The sequence below is a fragment of the Hippocampus zosterae genome, chromosome 3, assembly GCF_025434085.1.
Source record: "Hippocampus zosterae strain Florida chromosome 3, ASM2543408v3, whole genome shotgun sequence".
Classification (NCBI taxonomy): Eukaryota; Metazoa; Chordata; class Actinopteri; order Syngnathiformes; family Syngnathidae; genus Hippocampus; species Hippocampus zosterae.
This window is the reverse complement of record NC_067453.1, coordinates 3,638,859-3,664,497: the sequence shown is the minus strand read 5'-3', so window position 1 is coordinate 3,664,497 and position 25,639 is coordinate 3,638,859. Positions and strand designations below refer to the sequence as shown.

At 41.6% G+C, this 25,639-nt stretch overlaps 1 protein-coding gene across 50 annotated transcripts; it reads left to right on the top strand.

The window, feature by feature from the left end:
• The first annotated feature begins 12,661 nt into the window (after positions 1 to 12,661).
• On the top strand, positions 12,662 to 25,436 carry LOC127597710 (cell surface glycoprotein 1-like). 50 transcript variants are annotated; one of them, XM_052060957.1, is made up of 17 exons: positions 12,662 to 13,386; positions 14,086 to 14,208; positions 15,130 to 15,207; positions 15,584 to 15,655; positions 17,829 to 17,900; positions 18,276 to 18,347; positions 18,727 to 18,804; positions 19,180 to 19,251; positions 19,627 to 19,698; positions 20,074 to 20,145; positions 20,521 to 20,592; positions 20,972 to 21,049; positions 21,425 to 21,496; positions 21,872 to 21,943; positions 22,319 to 22,390; positions 22,766 to 22,837; positions 23,669 to 25,436. In XM_052060957.1, exons 2-17 carry the CDS (start codon positions 14,197 to 14,199, stop codon positions 23,720 to 23,722), a joined length of 1,092 nt encoding a protein of 363 aa, XP_051916917.1. In that variant the 5' UTR covers positions 12,662 to 13,386; positions 14,086 to 14,196; the 3' UTR covers positions 23,723 to 25,436. The 50 variants fall into 50 exon arrangements, 47 of the variants coding, with proteins under 47 accessions (XP_051916917.1, XP_051916918.1, XP_051916929.1 ...); XM_052060958.1 differs by lacking the exon at positions 17,829 to 17,900 and having other exon boundaries at positions 12,662 to 14,208; XM_052060969.1 differs by lacking the exon at positions 18,727 to 18,804 and having other exon boundaries at positions 12,662 to 14,208.
• The last annotated feature ends 203 nt before the right edge of the window (positions 25,437 to 25,639 follow it).

Here is a 25,639-nt window from a genome sequence, read left to right as displayed (position 1 = left end):
CCCAAAATGGGCACAACTCCGGCCCCACGCCCCGCCCCCACGTCACCCACACGGGGAGTGCCTAGCCTTGAAACACGGTGGGCAGGTACAGGTTGGCCAGTCCCCGTCCCGTCCCCGAAGCCAGATTCCCCTCCCCGAGCGGGCACCGCAGGCGGGCACGCGCCCCAGAGCACCGAGAAGCACACTATCCTATCCATTCCATTCGTTTCTTCTACAAGCACGCTCACTCACTCGCGCTCCAGCGCACACACACTTACTCACGATCGCGCACACGCGCACACACGCACACACGCACACACGCACGCTCACTTACACACACCCATGGGTACACTCACACACACACACACACACACACACACATACACACATACACAGGGATCCCACACGTCACTGCACGCACAGACACTCACAAACAAAGAAGACAGAGACTCACAAAGAAAGAAGACAGACACTCACAAACAAGGAAGACAGAGCAGGATTCGAATCCATTCCACGTTTTGCTGTTTGCCAACTGCGGCTATGCAGTTTGTTGTTTAACAGTGCAGATATGCACTGACAAATACGCACGTCTTACTTAACTTTCGTTTCGTTTCGTTTCTAATAGCGCTTTATATTTTCCCCTTTATTTTCTGCAGAATTTAACTTAAGTGTGCACACAAAATACTTTTTTCCCCAGGTATACCACTCCTTGCATTCAAGAGGCCTCATTGCCACGTTTTCCCTTTTTCACACAGAGGGATTTTCTCTACACACACAAGCCGTCCAGCACCTATTTCCCAAACGCGGTCTGTACAGGCTCAAATTTATCAAACTTTGACAGATGTGTATGCTGTTATGACACGTCCCCATAGAGGAATCGAACCGCAAGCAGATCGTATCAGCTCAATCAATATTCAAAAACCGCCAGTCCTTCGTTTTACCTGGGGGCCTCTTACACCAGCATTTAAATTGACAAGCCTTATAACTCACATACACCTCTAATTCGATCAGTGCCCAAACGACGTGGCTTCGCGCGCATCATTCTCTTCGGCCCACATGTCTGTGGCTGGCCGTCTATTTCCTCGGCCCACATTCCGTGGCTGGCCGTCTATTTCTTCGGCCCACATTCCGTGGCTGGCCGTCTATTTCTTCGGCCCACATTCCGTGGCTGGCCGTCTATTTCTTCGGCCCACATTCCGTGGCTGGCCGTCTCTCACACTACACGGTACGGATGCCAAGGTTGCGCTCGTTCCTATTAGCCAAACGCGGTCGACGCAACCTCCCTTTTGCGCTGGACTTTGGCAGGGACTAGGCTCCCACCGGACATCTCCGTTTGGGTTCACCCATCTCTTGTCGCAGCATAGTTCAATCGTACCCGTGTTTCCGCCACAATCACACAGCTAAAATTTCGATCCTCCGCGGGACCACTGAAACGACTAATTTCCACGTCCACGTTTTATGGGACTTCCTACTATTTTCTTCTCGTTTATCATTCACACCAGACATGTCACGCATACAATTCCCAAAACGTTTTGTTACTGTTCCCTTTTTATTTATTGTTTTTTATTTATTTTTCCTGTTCTTATTTATTGTTTTTTATGTATTTTTCCTGTTTTTATTTTTTACTTTTCTTTCGCTGTCTCTATTTGGGGCCACTCCCCCTTCAATAGTCGCATTATGACGGCTTTTGACTAGGAGAGACAACTTTCCCTGGAGCCCGCCGTGGCCCCATCAGATCCGTTTAACTGTCCTCCGTGCGGGGGACAACGCTCCCTCCCCCCCTTTCCAAGAGCGAGCATGCTGCGGCGACTTTGAGTGCAAGCAACTCACCTCACAACAGGTCGACGGCTGGCCGCTGGATGCTCGCGGAGAGAGCGGACGGGACGGTCCCCTGGAGAACACGAACCCTGTTCGTGACGCCAAAAATGTGGTATATGGTGTTTGCTGCTTCGCTGGTCTTCAAAAACACTCGGTGATCGGTGGCTGTTTCCCGACGAATGAGCACTTCAGGGATCACGGCTGATTGGGAAAAGATTTTATTCTACCAATGTCCGAGTGGAATCGATTCTGGCTCCTGTGAGTCTCAGATTCTATCAGGCCGCGCCGAAGAAACACATTCATGAGATTATATAGAGACAATATGATAATGAGAGGCGGGGAGGTACGCCTCCCATGCAAATCCCGAAACAAAGAAAGTAACATGTCATCTGTCCCGGTGTGGCCGGAGGAAGCCAGGAGCGGTGAGGTGAGACCAGACCACCACTACCCCCCATTTGGTGCGATGGCAGGAACAAAGATACCGGAGATAACAGCTCCTCTAAAACATGTCCCGCGGAGGGGGGCCCCAGAAGTGGTGGGGGCCGAGGGCACTTGAGAGCCTTCAGGGACTTTTATGAGGAAGTGGAGGCAATAAAAACCCTTGGGGGGCTGTTAATTAACCAAGGGGAAATTAGGGCCCAGACATCCCAACACACTCTTTGTTCCAAGTACAAGCAGATGTTCAGGACAGAGACTAGTGTCAATGGTTCTCACAGCAAGATGAAATTCATCAACAATGTTCTATTACTACTTCTAGCGGAATAATTCCTTAACAGTGATGGACGGCAACAGCCACAATACCTTACTATAGGATTGCACACATTGCTGAAACTGAACTCTCCCTGACCCGCAAACATAGAATAGAATCGTGTCACTGACGCCAGGTGGACATTCTAAGGCCATCTACAGGAATAGAGAGGGAATTCCAAATTACACTACAGTATTTTGAAGGCATTAAACATTACCCTAGCGATCAGAGTGTTGCGGCCAGATTAAAACAGTGTTCATGGAGCTCTTACCATATTTTTTTGTCGTATTTATCCACCACACCTTAAATGCCGGTCCGGGTCTGACATAAGCCGGTCCGTGGGGCAAAAAAGGTTGGGGACCCCTGCAGTAGAGGCTTGCACAGTTCAAATGACCCTACACGGCGCCTGATGTAACGAAAATGCAACCAAAGGGTACCCAAACAGTCGACTGCGGTCTATTGGTAGACCGCGGTTCACTGGACTGATCCCAATGCGACCACAAGGTGTGTTGAAAAGAAAAACGGGTTTTTTTGGTTTGTTTTTTAAAAGACAAGACATGTCAGTGTTGCCAACTTTGCGACTTTGACACTATATTTGACGAGTATTCACACCCTCTTGAGCGACTCATTAAAAAAAAGTTACTTGTGACAATCTACCGATTTTCTTCTTGTGTTATTGGAGACTTTTTGAGTCTGTGGTGTGAAAGCACATTGTTCAGCCCGTTCTCAATGAGCAGCGCCTGGTGCTGCTGTGGCGCCTCCCCCAAATCCCTCCACCAGGTTTACGGTCAGTACTGCAAACTTTTCTTTGTCAAAAAACAACAACAAAAAAACAACAACAACAAATAAAAATCACAAAAGAAAAAAACTAAACGAAAAAAACAACGTCCCCCAAGTAAATCACACGCCCTGATGACATAATTGAGCGACTTTTAGGACAGCCAATAGCTACTTTCCTTAACGATGAGTTGGTAACACTAATGGAAGTTGACCGCTGTCAACAGAAGCGAGCAGCTAGCGATTACAGCGGTTACACACCCCGAAACATCAACATGGGTGAGGGGAAATGACAAAGACCTACCATTTGTATACTGAGTGGGAGCAAGATAATTTTTTTTGCTTATTGCCATTAAAAGGTTGTTTGTTTGATTTGCAATGCAACAGTGGCATTGACGAAGAAAGTGAATCTGTAGCGGCATTTCAAAATGGTACACAGGAGCTATGACACGGATTTCCCTGCAAAAACACTTTTACGCGCGTGTAAAGTGTGGGATTTGAAAGCACATCTTGCAGCACGGCAGTCAATCTTCACCAAACCGAAGTCGCAGAGTAACTCACTATGAAAAGGTAGCCTCCTCCTCTGAGTGCCAGGTCTTCCAATAAGGTAGGAAGTGATTTCCTTTTTGCGCGTGTGTGTGTTTGTGTGTGTGCCTCGATGGGATCATCGCCTTATCGTGGTGAGGCACTTTGCGCATCTCCATGACTAAAGCTATGTCGGCAGGAGTCCCGTACTCCTGGCAGGGTCACCCAAGCCGAACAGGTCGAAGGGTAGAGGCCAGACAAAGAGTGATCCAAAACCGGCACCTGGGGGCAAGCACAGGCGGCGTCCAACAGACCGGACTACCGGCAGCCCCCTGCAACTCTTGCCAGAAGAAGGTCGTCATGGGTACCCTCATGCCACTGGAAACCACCTGGTAGGAGTGAAGATGGTGGGAGTGAGGACTGTGCACCCACACCCTCACCTTAATCCGAACCTCTGCGCAAGCGTCTTGCCCCAACCCCACACCCAATCCCCCACCAACAAAGGCCTTCGGCTCCTCTCCCTCTGTGCAGAACATCAGTTGGTCATCACTAACACCATTTTGCAAATGAAGAACAGGTTTAAGACCACCTGGCAGCACCCCTGCTCCAAACACTGGCATCTCTTGACCTGGACTATGTGATTGTCCGTCAAAAGGACATACGGGATGTCCTCATCACCCGTGTCATGCGCGGAGCTGAGTGTTGGACTGACCACCTCATGGTCAGATCCAAACTCCTCATGAGTATTCAACCCCGTCATCCAAGGACAGCTCCCAACAAAAGGCTCAACTGTGCAGCATTTAACAACCCCCCCACCAAAGCCAACCTTCGGCGACTCCTTGCTGAAAACCTTGACAAGATCAGGAATCAGGTGACTGGCCAGCTCTGCACCAGGCTATCCAGAGTACAACCTCGGAGGTGCTCGGCCAGTCAAGGAAACACCACCAGGATTGGTATGACTGCAACTCAACCGAAATAATTACAATTCTGAAAGCAAAGCATGAGGCCCATTTAGCTCTCCTGTCATGCTCTAGATCTCTCACCCGTAAAGCCACCTTTACTGCAGTTAGAACAGTGACCCAGCGAGCACTGCGTATCATGAAGGACACCTGGTGGGTGCAGAAGGCAAATGACATCCAAAACCTGGCAGACGCTAACAACACCCAGGGCTTCTATAATGCCATCAAAGCACTGTATGGTCCCAAGAAGCGGGCAATTGCTCCAGTCCAATCAGCTGATGGCTCTGCACTCCTCAAGGACCACCATGAGATCCTTGCCCGTTGGGCAAACCACTTTGAAAATCTTCTCTACCACACCAACCCTGCCAACCCACACATTCTGGACAATCCTCCAGACCTGCCAACAATCATGAGCCTCGACACCCCACCATCTTATGCTGAAATCGAGCAAGCCATTGCGGGCCTAAAAAATAACAAAAGCGCTGGACCTGATGACATCCCCGCAGAGGTTTTCGAACACAGAGGTTATCTCCTCCCGACTGCACCTCCTGATTCAAAACATCTAAAACATGGGACCGTCCTGCAGGATTGGAAGGATGCTAACATTGCTGTTATTTATAAGCAGAATGGGGACAGAGCAGACTGTGGGAATAGCCGAGGAATCTCTCTACTCTCCACCGCAGGAAAGATTTCGGCCCAAATCATGTTCGGCAGGTTGGTCAAGCACATCTCAGAAGGTGTGCTTCCAGAAACTCAGTGTGGCTACCAGAAGACTAGATCCACCATTGACATGATCTTTGTTTTAAGACAGCTGATGGAGAAAAGCAGAGAACATCACAAGATCTGTATATAGCCTTCAGAGATCTCAGCAAAGCCTTTGACGCAAAAACTCACAAATCAGTTTGAAAATGATGTGGGACTGTTGCATGCCAACATTGTTGTATTAGTCCTGTATAGACCTGCACACCCAACATTGTTTTCAGTAAGGCAGTGATAGGATGTTACAGATAAGACTGCCCATCAATCAAACAAAATCACACCACTATTTATTTATTTGTTTAATGTCTCACCACTCACTTGAGACCTAAGTGCTGTACCGGTCACACAAAACAACCACAAAAAAAGCATAATTAAGAAAAATAAAACAAAGCAATAAATAAAACATGTTGAAGCCTCATTATACAGGCTTATTTCACCATATGGGCATGTTAATTTGACTATCACCTGCATAAAAGTGGAAGAACTTGCAGTGCGGTGTAAAAGAAGAACAGACATTAGATGTACCAAGAACTAAACTGAGGCCCAGAGGGGATCGAGCCTTTTCTGTTGCTGCTCCCTCTCTCTGGAATGACGTCCCACTGAACATTTGCAAGCCTCCTCGCTGCCCATCTTTAAAACACGCCTCTCTTAAAACTCACTTGTATTCTTTGGCATTTGACTCGGCATGACTCAGATTTGTTCTTGGTTTTGCTGTTGGGTGCTTTCTACCGTCTTTGTTACCGATTTGTTGCTATACTGTTGTATATGTTAGTTGCTCCATGTACAGCACTTTGTATGCAGCAATGGCTGTTTGAAAGTCTCTATAAATACAGCTGAGTTGAGGAACCAATGGAGAGCACGTACAACATAAATAAAATAGGCCCAAGGATCGAGCCCTGGGGCACTCCACAATGGTGAAGTGCTGTGGAGAAAAGAGTGTTGTCATGTTCCGTTTTTAGTTTGATTCTAGGGGACTTTAATTTTGGCAACACAAACCAGAAATACCTAGTCCAGTGAAGACCGCATGGTTTCGTGCTAGCTGTTGTCCTCATTTCTCGTTTTCAACTTGAGTATATGCCTTGGAAAGCATCGACTGTGAGTTGAATCCTGTTTAGATTGCACTTACATGATGTCTACCATCCGGTTTCCTCCCACATTCCAAAAACATGCGTGGCAGGCTGATTGAACACTCTAAATTGTCCCTAGGTGTGAGTGTGAGCGCGAATGGTTGTTCATTTCTGTGTACCCTGCGATTGGCTGGCAACCAATTCAGGGTGTCCCCCGCCTACTGCCCGAAGACAGCTGGGATAGGCTCCAGCACCCCCCGCGACCCTAGTGAGAATCAAGCGGCTCGGAAGATGAATGAATGAATGATGTCTACCAAACCATTGCTTCGGTTGTAGTATTGGAATGCAATATTAGGAACAATTTTCTGTCCGTTTTTGCTATGCGACATTAGCGTTTGGGCTATCCATATTAGCATATGGGCTACTGCATGCTAGTTGCAGCTATTTTCAATACTAAGCATGCATATTTTGGTTATCTCTGTTCTACGCCTTTATTGCGTTTTGACATTATTATTGTAAGATAATCCACTATTTTGTGAAGAGTGAATCACAAAGCACTATTTGTTAGTTAATTTCGTAGTTATTTAGACGTGTGTATAGGCACACATTTCATAAGCCTTGGTTATTGAGCTGTGCACACAGAGATATTTATTTTGAACAGTGTTTAATGAAACATCCCCCTTTTGTGTTTCTGTTTCTCTGTACAGTTTTACAACATGAGAAAAAAGAAACTAAAGCTCCATCTCAACATTTTGGATTCTTGGTCTTTTTTCGTTGTTCGCTATCTGTTCACGTCTCGGACACGGACAAGTAGGGCAGAATAAGTGTCACCCATACTGACACAAAAAATTCACTTCCATCCATCGAGTCTATAGTCTATAGTATATGTGTTATCCATTTGGTGAAAATATTGACGTTGGTGACATTGCCGCCAAAGTCAAATTACTTTTCGACTTTGAAAGCCCCACTCTTCAGGATGAGATTCTGAGATTACAAAATGACATTGGGAGGTAGGAAGTGATTTCCTTTTGTCTTTTTTTTTTTAAAATTAAACTTTTTATTGAGTTTTTTCAAACAGTTAGAGAAAAGAAAAACATGTTCACGTGTTTAAGTACATAGAACCACATTCGTTCCGGGCATCGAAATAGTACATACATACATCGACATCCCTGTGAAACGGGTTACAATTACTGCCCTCCCACATATACAATGTCCTGAACACTGTGCCATATGAATAGAAAATTAATGAAATAAAATGAAATAATAATAATAAACAGAAATAAACTTGAGTGGAATGGGGCCAATGGGGTAACTCAACTATCTGTTCAAGCACTTCCTTAGGTTTCCGTAAATTTTATCCAGGTATCCCAAAATGTCTCAAATTTCTCTTGTTCGCCTCGAAGAGTAAATGTCAGTTTCTCCATTTCAAAAATGTCCCCAACCACCTTAGTCCAATCTTTGACTGTTGGGGGATCTTTTGTCAGCCATCTTCTTGTGATTGCTTTTTGCTCGCTAACAGTAACGTGTTGTAGGTGTATTTCTGGACAAAGTTAATGGTACAGTCAGGTTCCAGTCCCAAGTACAGGGCTTGAAAGGTCGGAGGGACCATTGCTCCCATAATCCTACCCATAGTCATCCTTGTCTCTTCCCAGTATTTGGAGATGACCGGGCATTCCCAAAACACATGAAAATATGAGGCCTTGCTATTACCGCAGGATCTCCAACAGGCTGTATTCATTCCTTGTGAAGTCCCTTGGGCCGGAACTCTAAAAAACCTGATGACATTCTTCCACCCAAATTCCCTCCAAGAGAGAGCCGATGTACATTTTCATTGCTGTGCTATTGTTCTCGCCCATGCTTCCAGTTGACCATCCGCGCTCACACTCACGCCTCAAGGCTTCCAGTTGACCATCCGCGCTCACACTCACGCCTGAAGACAATTTAAAGTGTCCCATTAACATGCCATGCATGTTTTTGGAATGTGGGAGGAAATATGAAGTACCCGGAGAAAAGCCACACAGGCCCGGGGGCAACATGCAAATTCCACACAGGAAGGCCGGAGCCGGAACCATCCCTGCACCTCTGCATTGTGAGGCGGACGTGCTCACCAGTCGACCACCGTGCCACCTTATTTTCATACAAGCAATCACAATTTAGATTCTAATTGAAAATTATCATGATGTTGACAATTTCCATTCTAATTAAAAACATTTGCATGTTAATCATCACAGGATGGATTTGTGACTGGAAGGCATCTTGCTTTTTCGCAGACAAATAAAGAGAAGGAAAGCCAGAGAATGAACGGCGCGATAATGCCAAATTGAGGAAATAGAACTGAGCAGATGGGAATTAGATTAGTTTTATTCACTATGACATCTCTATTACACCTCAGAGGGGTATTTTCTTACCAACATCTGTGCATCCAAGCCTCAATAAAATGGGATTGTCATTGTCTGACAATCCTTTTGATGGATGGCACATAAACAAACCAGAGCTTGTCAACTGTCCATAGAGGATGATTTCATCAATCAAAGCATGTCTTCACTCAGCACAATTTCTTGGCTTGGCAAATAAATGCTGTAAACACACTGGTAAACTTGACTTTTGACAACCACATCCAAAAGTGTTTCCTGAAATACGCAACGTCACTCATCAAGTTATGTATTTGTAAACATGTTCAATTCATATGGTTTACAGCAGTGGCTAGATTGCCCCTCAAGGATCACATTCATATTTACTGTGTCGTCAGTGTAGGAAGGGCAGTGGTCCCGTAGCTTTTTTCCTCCAGGTTCACGGTCGTACAAATGTTTCCCAGACTGGCAACCATTCATCAATGATATATTCCTGATCAGAAAGTAATTGCCAAGTTGACGTAGTCTCCCAGCACTGACAAACACTTTTCCCATGTGTGCACAAGCTTCCACAATCCCTCAGCATAAAAATCTTTGGACCGATTATTCGGGCAGTCGTTCTCAACACTTTTGACTTCATTGTCACTTTCAAACTTCATGCAGATTGTGAACACTTTTAAAGGGACCAACGAGTTAAAAGTCTGAAGGGGCAAAGTCTGTGCTGTAAGGGGGTTGAGTGAGCATTTACCAGCCCAGCTCGCTCATGGTGCCCCCCTTTTGGGCAACTGTGTGAGGCCTTGCGTTGTCAGGATGCAAGGTGACTCCTTCTGACTGATGACCCCTGCGTTTGTTCTTTTTGTCTTTGTTGACTTACCTCAGCCGTTCACAGTATATTGATACATACACCCAATCACAGATGCCAGAAGCAGCCCACCTTGAATGAATGCAGAAGCATATCCTGAAATTTTCCCCAACACACAAATAATGTGCTAAACAGTCAGAATGGCTCATAAGACAAAGGAAGCTGCTCAGGGAGTGTTGATTCCAAGCGCTTGTCATACATGAGCAGAAAGATCTGTGCTCTCTTGAGTATCGTAACCATATCTGTGTTGATTTAATTGGCTGGATGGATCGAAGGAGAAAACACTCGCTGGGAATAGCTATGGGAGTGAGGCAAACCAAAAAAAATATTATGATCAAAAATAATTTGTCTGGAATTAATCATTGCATGGCTTATTTTGACACAGTGACCCCCAACTTTGTTTCAGCAGCGCAAAAACAAAGACAAAATAGAATACAAAATCACTCTTCATGGTGTCGATTCAACAAATTTGAGCTCATGAAAACATAAAAGACAAACAATAATAAAATATTAATAATGACAAGCAGATACCACGAACTGCCGGATGAGAATAAATGTTCCAACGAAGCTTCGTAACAGAGCGGCTGATATATGTAAAATGCCTTACATCAGCAACATCAGTTAGCTTTGCAAACGAACAAAACCAACAAACAATGAGATGTTTGACAGCCTAACAGGGTGATAACCAAATGACCAAACCAATCCAAGTTTTGACGTGGAACAGAGAATTGTAAAGGTCCCTGCCCTCTCTGCCTTCGAGTCTTTTCCGCAAACAATCGAGGGATAGTTCGGTTAGGCACTTCAAACACAGAGGTCAGACTGCTCCACGTATCAAACAGAGAAGCGGGCCCAGGCCACACATCACATGAGAAGGTTTGCCGGGCCACACACTCGACACAATCAATTTGGGACACACCCTCCTATTGCCACTGAGACAAACGACACACAGCCAGGCAGACTTACATCACCTCTGGCGGCTCAAGTGCTCCTTCTCTTTGTGGCTTTTCTCCTTTTCTTACTTTCGACTGTGGCCAATCTTCTTACACCACAAAAGAATGGAGGATCTCCCTTTTGGCACAATGCTGTTGCGGCAACAGCATGGACAATCCTGTCCCGCCACAAAGTAGGACATTCTCTGCTGCTCAGCTTCAATTAGCTGTGCTCTGATACATCTCAATGCAGCTTCAGTACAATTTAAATATGACTAAAAACATCTCAATTCAACCTCAGTGCTCTTCAATGCAACTTCAATACTCAGTCCCTTACATTTGAATACGGCTCACTTCATCTCAATGCAGCTGGAGTAGATCTAAATGCTGCCTCTCAGGGCATTCAGCACATCAGATTCACTACCTGTAGCCCGCTATGTGTGTCGATTGTTTCTTAGCACTGTGAATCGGTGAAAGACAGAATGGAGACAATTCCAATAGGTATGCCCAGTCAAGAGTTCAGCTTGACTCATAACGACAGGGGTTAATGCTGACTTAACAAACTGAATGGCTGTCAGCACAAGATAGCGGGATGATATTGGTTGGATCTTCAATTAGCATTTATCGGACACCCATGGCAGCGCGTATTAATACTGTCCTCTCCTTAGCGTTGAATGGAAGAAAGAAAAAACATTTTGGTTTAAGATTTAAACTATAGGGTTCAGTTAAAGATTGAGATTATCTTTTTGCATGATATTCCTTTCCGCAGCCGAGTATTTATGCAAAGCTCTCTATTTGTTCACCAAAGTTAATGACTCAAAATGAATTGCGTTGTCAAACAACCAGGATTCAGACTAACTCAACCGAAAAGATTTGTTTGTAAAGTCCAGGTGTGGCAGCTTTCTCAAAATGGTAGATCAGTTCTTTTTTATCCTAATCTGTAGTGCACTTGCATCAAAGTCAAGGCCCGGGGGCCCGATCTGGCCTGCCACATCATTTTATGTGGCCCGCGAAAGCAAACCTAGCATGTCAAGTAGTTCCATGATGCTTGCCGAAGTCTAAACCAAAATTTGAAATTGTCAAATGTAATCCACAGTAAGTCAAGTGAAGTCCGTTTTTATTGTCATATAACAATAACAGTCATTATTCTTGACTACTGATTTTAAAGCTAGTAATGCATCAATTTGTTGTGCACCGTGTATATAATATGTGGAGGTGATTAAACATTTATATGGTTTCCCAAAATTCATTATGGCCCTCCAAGGGAAACTGGACCTACAGTGTGGCCCATGACAAAAATTAATTTTACACCCCAGCTGTAGTGACTGAATTGGAGTTCTAAGAACAGTTAAACAATGAGTGTGTGTGTGTGTGTGTGTGTGTGTGTGTGTGTGTGTGTGTATGTGTGTGCGTGATGGGTTGATTATTTTTAGTCATTATACATTCGCTTATGATTAATTGATTATCCTTGCAAAGAAGAACGCTTCTGCTTTTAATAAAGATACATTCTTTATTATGTACTCAACATTTTATCCATTATATACTCACTTTTATAATCAAGAATGCTTGGTGCACTGTGTGGAAGTTTAGGGACGCAACAACCTTTCCGAGGACGTGGTTGGGAAGAGATAAGTGTTAAGACTAAACAGTGAGCAAGGTTGGACAGTGAATGGAGCCATCAACACCAGCTGCAACGTGCTGTTTTTGTAACAATTGCACACATGTATGTAAATTTGCACTCACATACACACACACAGTCAAACAAGTTCATTGTGTGTTCAACAGCTCCCACACTTTAGGTTGGACATACCTATGTAGTAGATTTCCCAATAAATGAGGAGGTGCGGGGGGAGATCTTACGTGCGGAGAACTGAAACCGAACGTTCCCTCCTGGTACCAGAATTGAGTCTCCTGTCTCCTCCTTGTGTTTTATTCCTGAGTGTCAAATTGGACCAACCTGACAGTGTGTGTGTGTGTGTGTGTGTGTGTGTGTGTGTGTGTGTGTGTGTGTGTGCGTGTGTGTGTGTGTGTGTGTGTGTGTGTGTGTGTGTGTGTGTGTGTGTGTGTGTGTGTGTGTGTGTGTGTGTGTGTGTGTGTGTGTGTGTGTGTGTGTGTGTGTGTGTGTGTGTGTGTGTGTGTGTGTGTGTGTGTGTGTGTGTGTGTGCGTTTGTATTCATGACATCTCAGGACAATTTTATGATAACACACCTTCACAATGAGGACCTGTGGAAAAATGAGGACATTTTTCGCGTCCTCATATTTCCACGCAGTCTACACTACTCTAGAGCTCACGAGGATACTCCCACACCAAAAATAAGTGATGTCCTGAAAGAGCACAATTTTCAGAAATTGTGTGTTTAAGTGTGTTTAACTTTCGACTCACTTTTCATTTGGAAAACTAGTGGCCAACTTCGGTACTTAACACACTTTTAACACACTTTCAGTGACGTCATTGTGCAGGACCTCAAATGTCATCTTTTTCGGACTGACTCACACATTTTCCCCGCCCTCGTCCTGATAAGTCAAATCAATTAGCAGTCACACAAAATCCAACATGTGAAGCAGCCAGACAATCCTACTCTCAAACACGACCACGCGTGGATGACCATCGGGTAAGCAATTCCTTTTCATTTATCTTACCGTAACATAGAAGTTGTTCAATATAACCGTGTTTAACAGTGCCCACCAAAGGTAATATCATTCAATAAGACAGCTAGCTAGCTAGCTAGCTCGATCGTTAGCATGCTAATAAGCTTCCAGTAAAAGTAATGTGGACATGTCCTGCAGGCAAGGTTCTGGAAAACTTTTCTAAATCTTTAACAACACAGTCTGTGGAACTTGGTTTTGGTACCATATGTTTATTTCAGTGCAGTATTTGTTTTATTCGATTGCAGTTAATTTAAATTAGTTAGTACAGGTAGCCTAATGAAAGTGGGCCAGGCACTTCTAGCATTTACGCTAAGCCCGGTGTATTTACACTGTTTATTCTTGTGCTGATTCAATTGTACACCGTTTCAATGAAAAAAACAAACAAACGTTTGCAATGAAATTATAGCAGAATTCAGCTTTGTTGGTACATTTGGTCAAGACAATATTGTGTTACTCTATTTTAATTTTACATTGTTATCTGCCTGACAAATGGTTTGCCCGAATCTATTAGTCTGACCAGCAAATGTTTGATGAAATGAATTTTTGTATTTTTGAGGAAGAAAATAATATTCCTTTGGCTCAGTACTTTTTGAGCCAAAATAAGTGCTGCCATAATATTGTGCTTGCTTGTCTGGCTGACTTCTTCTCACTTTCCATTGTAGATGTTTACTGGTGGTGATAATGTCACAAAGAAGAACCAGACTGAGCCCTGAATCTGAGGCTGCTCCTTTTATCTGGAGTCAACAAGCCTTGTTTGAAAGCCCAGTGGATCAATGATTATAAAGGTATGCTATCAATCTACCTGCTATCTAATTCTTATGGCTACCGCAAGCATATGACAAGAGCTGCAACCAAAGCCTGTCACAGTGACAGATTTTATTCGTACATTGTATTTACCCCAAAACTGTCACAATAAACAGCATTTATTATTTTTTATGCCATTGATCATATTGGAGCAAAAATAATTGAAGTACTTTTGAAGAAAATGTTTAGCAGCCATTATCATTCAATTATTGAGAATATTGTATTGCCATGTAGAACTAGGAATATCTTGGAATGAAAAAATAGAAATAGAAATTATTCGGCTTCTGTTAAAATATTGTGCTTCACCAAATATCACAATTCATAAAAACGCATACATCCGTAATAGTCGAGGAAAATTAGATGCCTTTAAACTTCCTTCATAATGCTTATTTCACCTGATTGAAGAAGGCTGTGGTAGCTGTTTGACAAATCCACATTTTTATCAGCAATTTGTACTGCCCATCAAAAGTCTCTACTTAGTTGAAAACAACGAATGGTCACCGGAATTATTTTTCAGTCATTACATTGTTTTAGTCTGAAAGAGTATGTTTCGGGTGTCAGTCATGTCTGTTGTCCTGAAATTGTGAGCTATAAGAGCTGTACAGTGGTAACTACCATAAAGAGCCGGCTTGTGCTGTGTATGAAGTTTAATTTATTCAAAAGTCATGTAACTACGACATATTTCTGACACTCTATGGTTGCTATAATGTTGATTTTCATGATTTCAGTCATGCCCTCATACTTCCCAGTTACTGTAGAATACTTTTTAGAATATTTCTGATACTGTAATGTTGCTGAAAAACCTGAGTGTGATCAGGTGAAATGACTTTTGTCTGGACCTAACACTGGAGAGCCTGTGTTCGAATGTCCCGTAATGGCACCGTAATGGTGTTATGTTGCAGACACCAAGTGACGGGATCTTGACTGAACCTTCTGGAGACCAAGAAGGGAGTGAGAGATCCACTTCATCCTTACAACAGGTTACTACTTCTTATCATGATATACTAGGTTTGAGTTTTCAGCTTTCTTTGACAAACACAGGAGAAGTTATAAATCAGAAACATGGACTCTCCATGATTTCAGTCGTCATTTCCTCATATTTCTTTAGACCTGAAAAACCCGAGTGTGTTTCAGGTGACATGACTTTTGCCTTAACCTAACATCTGGTGAGCCTGCGTTCGAATGTCCCCATATTGCTGTACCACAGAACTGAACAGTGTTAACTTTCTATAGTGTGGTATATTCATCCCAAACTCTCCCGTGAGCAATGTTCAATGATAATTAATATTTATTCATTTCTTAACTGGTCAGAATGAAGAATGCTGAATATTTTGACACCGTAATGTTATGTTGCAGACACCAAGTGACCTGACTGAACCCTCTGGAGACCATGAATGGAGTGAGATATCCACTTCATTCTTACAACAGGTTACTACTTCTTATCATGATATACTAGGTTTGAGTTTTCAGCTTTCTTTGACAAACACAGGAGAAGTTATAAGTCAGAAACATAGACTCTCCATGATTTCAGTCGTCATGTCCTCATATTTCTTGAGACCTGAAAAACCTGAGTGTGTTTCAGGTGACATGACTTTTGTCTTAACCTAACTCTGGAGAGCCTGTGTTCGAATGTCCCCATATTGCTGTTCCACAGAACTGAACAGTGTTAACTTTCTATAGTGTGGTATATTCATCCCAAACTCTCCCGTGAGCAATGTTCAATGATAATTAATGTTTATTCATTTCTTAACTGGTCAGAATGAAGAATGCTGAATATTTTGACACCGTAATGTTATGTTCCAGACACCAAGTGACCTGACTGAACCCTCTGGAGACCATGAATGGAGTGAGAGATCCACTTCATCCTTTCAACAGGTTACTACTTCTTATCATGATATACTAGGTTTGAGTTTTCAGCTTTCTTTGACAAACACAGGAGAAGTTATAAGTCAGAAACATAGACTCTCCATGATTTCAGTCGTCATGTCCTCATATTTCTTGAGACCTGAAAAACCTGAGTGTGTTTCAGGTGACATGACTTTTGTCTTAACCTAACTCTGGAGAGCCTGTGTTCGAATGTCCCCATATTGCTGTTCCACAGAACTGAACAGTGTTAACTTTCTATAGTGTGGTATATTCATCCCGAACTCTCCCGTGAGCAATGTTCAATGATAATTAATATTTATTCATTTCTTAACTGGTCAAAATGGAGAATGCTGAATATTTTGACACCGTAATGTTATGTTGCAGACACCGAGTGACCTGACTGAACCCTCTGGAGACCATGAATGGAATGATAGATATACTTCATCCTTACAACAGGTTACTACTTCTTGTCATGATATACTAGGTTTGAGTTTTCAGCTTTCTTTGACAAACACAGGAGAAGTTATAAATCAGAAACATGGACTCTCCATGATTTCAGTCGTCATGTCCTCATATTTCTTTAGACCTGAAAAACCTGAGTGTGTTTCAGGTGTCATGACTTTTGTCTTAACCTAACTCTGGAGAGGCTGTGTCTAAATGTCCCCATATTGCTGTTCCACAGAGAAGAACAGTGTTAACTTTCTATAGTGTGGTACATTATTCCCAAACTCTCCTGTGAGCAATGTTCAATGATAATTAATATTTATTCATTTCTTAACTGGTCAGAATGAAGAATGCTGAATATTTTGACACCGTAATGTTATGTTGCAGACACCAAGGGACCTGACTGAACCCTCTGGAGACCATGAATGGAGTGAGAGATCCACTTCATCCTTTCAACAGGTTACTACTTCTTATCATGATATACTAGGTTTGAGTTTTCAGCTTTCTTTGACAAACACAGGAGAAGTTCTAAATCAGAAACATAGACTCTCCATGATTTCAGTCGTCATGTCCTCATATTTCTTGAGACCTGAAAAACCTGAGTGTGTTTCAGGTGACATGACTTTTGTCTTAACCTAACTCTGGAGAGCCTGTGTTCGAATGTCCCCATATTGCTGTTCCACAGAACTGAACAGTGTTAACTTTCTATAGTGTGGTATATTCATCCCAAACTCTCCCGTGAGCAATGTTCAATGATAATTAATATGTATTCATTTCTTAACTGGTCAGAATGAAGAATGCTGAAACATTTGACACCGTAATGTTGTTATGTTGCAGACATCAAGGGACAGGTACCTGACTGAACCCTCTGGAAACCAAGAATGGAGTGAGAGATCCACTTCATCCTTACAACAGGTTACTACTTCTTATCATGATATACTAGGTTTGAATTTTCAATGTTCTTTGACAAACACAGGAGAAGTTATAAATCAGAAACATGGACTCTCCAGGATTTCAGTCGTCATGTCCTCATATTTCTTTAGACCTGAAAAACCCGAGTGTGTTTCAGGTGACATGACTTTTGCCTTAACCTAACATCTGGAGAGCCTGTGTTCGAATGTCCCCATATTGCTGTACCACAGAACTGAACAGTGTTAACTTTCTATAGTGTGATATATTCATCCCAAACTCTCCCGTGAGCAATGTTCAATGATAATTAATATTTATTCATTTCTTAACTGGTCAAAATGAAAAATGCTGAGTATTTTGACACCGTAATGTTATGTTGCAGACACCAAGTGACCTGACTGAACCCTCTGGAGAACAAGAATGGAGTGATAGATACACTTCATCCTTACAACAGGTTACTACTTCTTATCATGATATACTAGGTTTGAGTTTTCAGCTTTCTTTGACAAACACAGGAGAAGTTATAAGTCAGAAACATAGACTCTCCATGATTTCAGTCGTCATGTCCTCATATTTCTTCAGACCTGAAAAACCTGAGTGTGTTTCAGGTGACATGACTTTTGTCTTAAACTAACTCTGGAGAGCCTGTGTTCGAATGTCCCCATATTGCTGTTCCACAGAACTGAACAGTGTTAACTTTCTATAGTGTGGTATATTCATCCCAAACTCTCCCGTGAGCAATGTTCAATGATAATTAATATTTATTCATTTCTTAACTGGTCAGAATGAAGAATGCTGAATATTTTGACACCGTAATGTTATGTTGCAGACACCAAGTGACCTGACTGAACCCTCTGGAGACCATGAATGGAATGATAGATACACTTCATCCTTACAACAGGTTACTACTTCTTATCATGATATACTAGGTTTGAGTTTTCAGCTTTCTTTGACAAACACAGAAGAAGTTATAAATCAGAAACATGGACTCTCCATGATTTCAGTCGTCATGTCCTCATATTTCTTCAGACCTGAAAAACTTGAGTGTGTTTCAGGTGACATGACTTTTGTCTTAACCTAACTCTGGAGAGCCTGTGTTCGAATGTCCCCATATTGCTGTTACACAGAGCTGAACAGTGTTAACTTTCTATAGTGTCTTATATTAATCCCAAACCCTCCTGTGAGCGATGTTCAATGAATAACAATGTTTATTCATTTATTAACTAATCAGGATGAATAAATTTGAATATTTCTGACACTGCACTGTTGCTATGTTGCAGACACCAAGTGTTCCGATCCTGATGAAACCTTTTGAAGATCAAGAAAGGAGTGGAAGATCCACTTCTTCCTTACAACAGGTTACTACGTCTTATCATTATATAATAGGTTTGAGTTTTCAGCTTTCTTTGACAAACACAGGAGAACTTATAAATCAGAAACATGGACTCTCCATGATTTCAGTCGTCATGTCCTCATATTTCTTCAGACCTGAAAAACCTGAGAGTGTTTCAGGTGACATGACTTTTGTCTTAACCTAACTCTGGAGAGCCTGTGTTCGAATGTCCCCATATTGCTGTTCCACAGAACTGAACAGTGTTAACTTTCTATAGTGTGGTATATTCATCCCAAACTCTCCCATGAGCAATGTTCAATGATAATTAATGTTTATTCATTTCTTAACTGGTCAGAATGAAGAATGCTGAATATTTTGACACCGTAATGTTATGTTCCAGACACCAAGTGACCTGACTGAACCCTCTGGAGACCATGAATGGAGTGAGAGATCCACTTCATCCTTACAACAGGTTACTACGTCTTATCATTATATAATAGGTTTGAGTTTTCAGCTTTCTTTGACAAACACAGGAGAACTTATAAATCAGAAACATGGACTAACCATGATTTCAGTCGTCATGTCCTCATATTTCTTCAGACCTGAAAAACCTGAGAGTGTTTCAGGTGACATGACTTTTGTCTTAACCTAACTCTGGAGAGCCTGTGTTCGAATGTCCCCATATTGCTGTTCCACAGAACTGAACAGTGTTAACTTTCTATAGTGTGGTATATTCATCCCAAACTCTCCCATGAGCAATGTTCAATGATAATTAATGTTTATTCATTTCTTAACTGGTCAAAATGAAAAATGCTGAGTATTTTGACACAGTAATGTTATGTTACAGACACCAAGTGACCTGACTGAACCCTCTGGAGACCATGAATGGAGTGAGAGATCCACTTCATTCTTACAACAGGTTACTACTTCTTATCATGATATACTAGGTTTGAGTTTTCAGCTTTCTTTGACAAACACAGGAGAAGTTATAAGTCAGAAACATAGACTCTCCATAATTTCAGTCGTCATGTCCTCATATTTCTTCAGACCTGAAAAACTTGAGTGTGTTTCAGGTGACATGACTTTTGTCTTAACCTAACTCTGGAGAGCCTGTGTTCGAATGTCCCCATATTGCTGTTCCACAGAACTGAACAGTGTTAACTTTCTATAGTGTGGTATATTCATCCCAAACTCTCCCGTGAGCAATGTTCAATGATAATTAATATTTATTCATTTCTTAACTGGTCAGAATGAAGAATGCTGAATATTTTGACACCGTAATGTTATGTTGCAGACACCAAGTGACCTGACTGAACCCTCTGGAGACCATGAATGGAGTGAGAGATCCACTTCATTCTTACAACAGGTTACTACTTCTTATCATGATATACTAGGTTTGAGTTTTCAGCTTTCTTTGACAAACACAGGAGAAGTTATAAGTCAGAAACATAGACTCTCCATGATTTCAGTCGTCATGTCCTCATATTTCTTGAGACCTGAAAAACCTGAGTGTGTTTCAGGTGACATGACTTTTGTCTTAACCTAACTCTGGAGAGCCTGTGTTCGAATGTCCCCATATTGCTGTTCCACAGAACTGAACAGTGTTAACTTTCTATAGTGTGGTATATTCATCCCAAACTCTCCCGTGAGCAATGTTCAATGATAATTAATGTTTATTCATTTCTTAACTGGTCAGAATGAAGAATGCTGAATATTTTGACACCGTAATGTTATGTTCCAGACACCAAGTGACCTGACTGAACCCTCTGGAGACCATGAATGGAGTGAGAGATCCACTTCATCCTTTCAACAGGTTACTACTTCTTATCATGATATACTAGGTTTGAGTTTTCAGCTTTCTTTGACAAACACAGGAGAAGTTATAAGTCAGAAACATAGACTCTCCATGATTTCAGTCGTCATGTCCTCATATTTCTTGAGACCTGAAAAACCGGAGTGTGTTTCAGGTGATATGATTTTTGTCTGGACTTAACTCTGGAGAGCCTGTGTTCGAATGTCCCCATATTGCTGTTACACAGAGCTGAACAGTGTTAACTTTCTATAGTGTCTTATATTAATCCCAAACCCTCCTGTGAGCGATGTTCAATGAATAACAATGTTTATTCATTTATTAACTAATCAGGATGAATAAATTTGAATATTTCTGACACTGCACTGTTGCTATGTTGCAGACACCAAGTGTTCCGATCCTGATGAAACCTTTTGAAGATCAAGAAAGGAGTGGAAGATCCACTTCTTCCTTACAACAGGTTACTACGTCTTATCATTATATAATAGGTTTGAGTTTTCAGCTTTCTTTGACAAACACAGGAGAACTTATAAATCAGAAACATGGACTCTCCATGATTTCAGTCGTCATGTCCTCATATTTCTTCAGACCTGAAAAACCTGAGAGTGTTTCAGGTGACATGACTTTTGTCTTAACCTAACTCTGGAGAGCCTGTGTTCGAATGTCCCCATATTGCTGTTCCACAGAACTGAACAGTGTTAACTTTCTATAGTGTGGTATATTCATCCCAAACTCTCCCATGAGCAATGTTCAATGATAATTAATGTTTATTCATTTCTTAACTGGTCAAAATGAAAAATGCTGAGTATTTTGACACCGTAATGTTATGTTACAGACACCAAGTGACCTGACTGAACCCTCTGGAGACCATGAATGGAGTGAGAGATCCACTTCATTCTTACAACAGGTTACTACTTCTTATCATGATATACTAGGTTTGAGTTTTCAGCTTTCTTTGACAAACACAGGAGAAGTTATAAGTCAGAAACATAGACTCTCCATAATTTCAGTCGTCATGTCCTCATATTTCTTCAGACCTGAAAAACTTGAGTGTGTTTCAGGTGACATGACTTTTGTCTTAACCTAACTCTGGAGAGCCTGTGTTCGAATGTCCCCATATTGCTGTTCCACAGAACTGAACAGTGTTAACTTTCTATAGTGTGGTATATTCATCCCAAACTCTCCCGTGAGCAATGTTCAATGATAATTAATATTTATTCATTTCTTAACTGGTCAGAATGAAGAATGCTGAATATTTTGACACCGTAATGTTATGTTGCAGACACCAAGTGACCTGACTGAACCCTCTGGAGACCATGAATGGAGTGAGAGATCCACTTCATTCTTACAACAGGTTACTACTTCTTATCATGATATACTAGGTTTGAGTTTTCAGCTTTCTTTGACAAACACAGGAGAAGTTATAAGTCAGAAACATAGACTCTCCATGATTTCAGTCGTCATGTCCTCATATTTCTTGAGACCTGAAAAACCTGAGTGTGTTTCAGGTGACATGACTTTTGTCTTAACCTAACTCTGGAGAGCCTGTGTTCGAATGTCCCCATATTGCTGTTCCACAGAACTGAACAGTGTTAACTTTCTATAGTGTGGTATATTCATCCCAAACTCTCCCGTGAGCAATGTTCAATGATAATTAATATTTATTCATTTCTTAACTGGTCAGAATGAAGAATGCTGAATATTTTGACACCGTGATGTTATGTTGCAGACACCAAGTGACCTGACTGAACCCTCTGGAGACCATGAATGGAGTGAGAGATCCACTTCATTCTTACAACAGGTTACTACTTCTTATCATGATATACTAGGTTTGAGTTTTCAGCTTTCTTTGACAAACACAGGAGAAGTTATAAGTCAGAAACATAGACTCTCCATGATTTCAGTCGTCATGTCCTCATATTTCTTCAGACCTGAAAAACCTGAGTGTGTTTCAGGTGACATGACTTTTGTCTTAACCTAACTCTGGAGAGCCTGTGTTCGAATGTCCCCATATTGCTGTTCCACAGAACTGAACAGTGTTAACTTTCTATAGTGTGGTATATTCATCCCAAACTCTCCTGTGAGCAATGTTCAATGATAATTAATATTTATTCATTTCTTAACTGGTCAAAATGAAGAATGCTGAATATTTTGACACCGTAATGTTATGTTGCAGACACCAAGTGACCTGACTGAACCCTCTGGAGACCATGAATGGAATGATAGATACACTTCATCCTTACAACAGGTTACTACTTCTTGTCATGATATACTAGGTTTGAGTTTTCAGCTTTCTTTGACAAACACAGAAGAAGTTATAAATCAGAAACATGGACTCTCCATGATTTCAGTCGTCATGTCCTCATATTTCTTTAGACCTGAAAAACCGGAGTGTGTTTCAGGTGATATGATTTTTGTCTGGACTTAACTCTGGAGAGCCTGTGTTCGAATGTCCCCATATTGCTGTTACACAGAGCTGAACAGTGTTAACTTTCTATAGTGTCTTATATTAATCCCAATCCCTCCTGTGAGCGATGTTCAATGAATAACAATGTTTATTCATTTATTAACTAATCAGGATGAATAAATTTGAATATTTCTGACACTGCACTGTTGCTATGTTGCAGATAACCAAGTGTTCCGATCCTGTTGAAACCTTTTGAAGATCAAGAAAGGAGTGGAAGATCCACTTCTTCCTTACAACAGGTTACTACGTCTTATCATTATATACTAGGTTTGAGTTTTCAGCTTTCTTTGACAAACACAGGAGAAGTTATAAATCAGAAACATGGACTCTCCATGATTTCAGTCGTCATGTCCTCATATTTCTTCAGACCTGAAAAACCTGAGTGTGTTTCAGGTGACATGACTTTTGTCTTAACCTAACTGGAGAGCCTGTGTTCGAATGTCCCCATATTGCTGTTCCACAGAACTGAACAGTGTTAACTTTCTATAGTGTGGTATATTCATCCCAAACTCTCCCGTGAGCAATGTTCAATGATAATTAATGTTTATTCATTTCTTAACTGGTCGGAATGAAGAATGCTGAATATTTTGACACCGTAATGTTATGTTCCAGACACCAAGTGACCTGACTGAACCCTCTGGAGACCATGAATGGAATGAGAGATAAATTCTCAAAATTCTCAAATTTTCAAAATTCTCATTATTTCCTGGAATATCTTATTTTGATTATTTTATTTTTCCATTTTTAATAAATAATGCCTTCTTTTACAGGTGGGAATAAGAGACGCACATGGACAGATTATGAAGTGAAGGCTGTTGAGCGACATATGTTTGATTTCATAACAAGCCAGAAAGTTTCTGGTAAAACGAGCTGTGAGTCCTGTCTCCACGCAGAGCCAGCAGCTCTGAACGACAGAGGCTGGGTGTCCATCAAAAACTACATCCACAACAGGATATAACTGCATTAAAAAGGGAAATGAATGGCTAGTCCATTGAAATGCGAGCACGTCTGGGTACATTTCAGTTCAAGTTAACTAAAGCAATAGCAATGGTGCATTTAGGGTGGGATGGTCAATTATGGATTTCATATTTGTTGTTGGATACTGTGTTTCACGTTTGTTGTTTCATGATCTTCAAGAGCAATTTGGAAAATCCTTGAAGATGTATGAACATGTAAATTATACTGTATATCAGGCATGTTCCGATCTGGGCCTGGAGAGCCACTGTCGTGCCTGTTTTCCAGCTCTCCCGGCTGCATCACACCTGTTTCAGATGATCAGTTCATCAGTCAGCTCTGATGCAGCATTAGAACATCCTGGGAGAGCTGGAAAACAAAAAGACAGCGGCCCTTGAGGACCGACCTTGGACACTCCTGCTGTATATAAACGTACGTACGATATACAAACTTCTCACAAAAGATAGGCTTATTAGGTTTGAGGTGATATTTTGGAAAAACCCTAAAACATTTGAATTCATCCTATTTCAAGAATTTCAATACTTTTTGAAAAGTTGCTTTTGTCTAACGGTAGCTAAAGAAGTTGCTACACACATGGCACAATATATGGCCAGATTCATTAAAAATTCTTCATCGCAGTATTCACATTTTGACATAATCTTCTTCAGTTCAAACAACCCTCATCTATTGCAGTGCTTTGTGTCATGGAGAGGAGGTGGCATGTTTTCTGTGTTCATAATTTCATATTGTCAGCAATTAAAAAATAAGAAAGTGGACTGACCACATATTTAACCGTCTCTTCTTCTTCACAGCTTATTTTACTATCTTGTATTATTAATGTGAATATTTGAGGGATGACGGGTATAACGACTGTTTGGCACATTCGCCTCACAGTTCAGCAATTGATATTTGAATGTTTGAATCTGGGCATCCTTCCTTTGTAGAGTTCTCCCCATGCCTGAGCATGACAATTGGACACATGTGCCTAACATATACTGTTGGTATGTAACATGAGTCAATTTAAAAATACACACTTTACTCTTAGCGGGTCTTCATAAGTCATATATACTTGAAAATGATGTGTATCCAGGGGGCTCAAAATTCACAAAAACATGAAATGGTAGTGTGTTTGAGGTGACTGTCTCCATAATACACAAAAACCTGTCAATGTCCTCATATGTAGTAGTTTTGTCATAAATCAAAAAAAAATTACGTCCTAGCCAAAATCTGAGTAGATGGCTGTCTTCCTGATTTTTTTTCATGGTTACCATATTTTTTTGGAGCCTGTAGGACCACGGGAAAGGCATGTACCCATATGTCGGGTGAACAAACGGACGTCCTGAAAATGCACCAAAACACGTATGTGTGTGTGTGTGTGTGTGTGTGTGTGTGTGTGTGTGTGTGTGTGTGTGTGTGTGTGTGTGTGTAAAATCTCACTTGAAAACATCAAAGTATAGGGTAGTAGATGTAACTGCCACACTTGTGCTGGATAAAAAAAAGTCATATACAGTATCTCACTGAATAATGGACATGTTTATCAAAATGTCGCAAAAATGGGCCAAAGATGTGTTGTTTTTACTCTACTTATGTCGGATGTTTCGATGAGTGTCAAGCTTTGAGAACTGCATA

Coding starts and splice junctions, on each gene's coding strand:
- LOC127597710 (XM_052060957.1), top strand. Junction 17,901..18,275: donor ACACTTCATCCTTACAACAG/GTTACTACTTCT, acceptor GTTATGTTGCAG/ACACCAAGTGACCTGACTGA. Junction 21,944..22,318: donor CCACTTCATTCTTACAACAG/GTTACTACTTCT, acceptor GTTATGTTGCAG/ACACCAAGTGACCTGACTGA.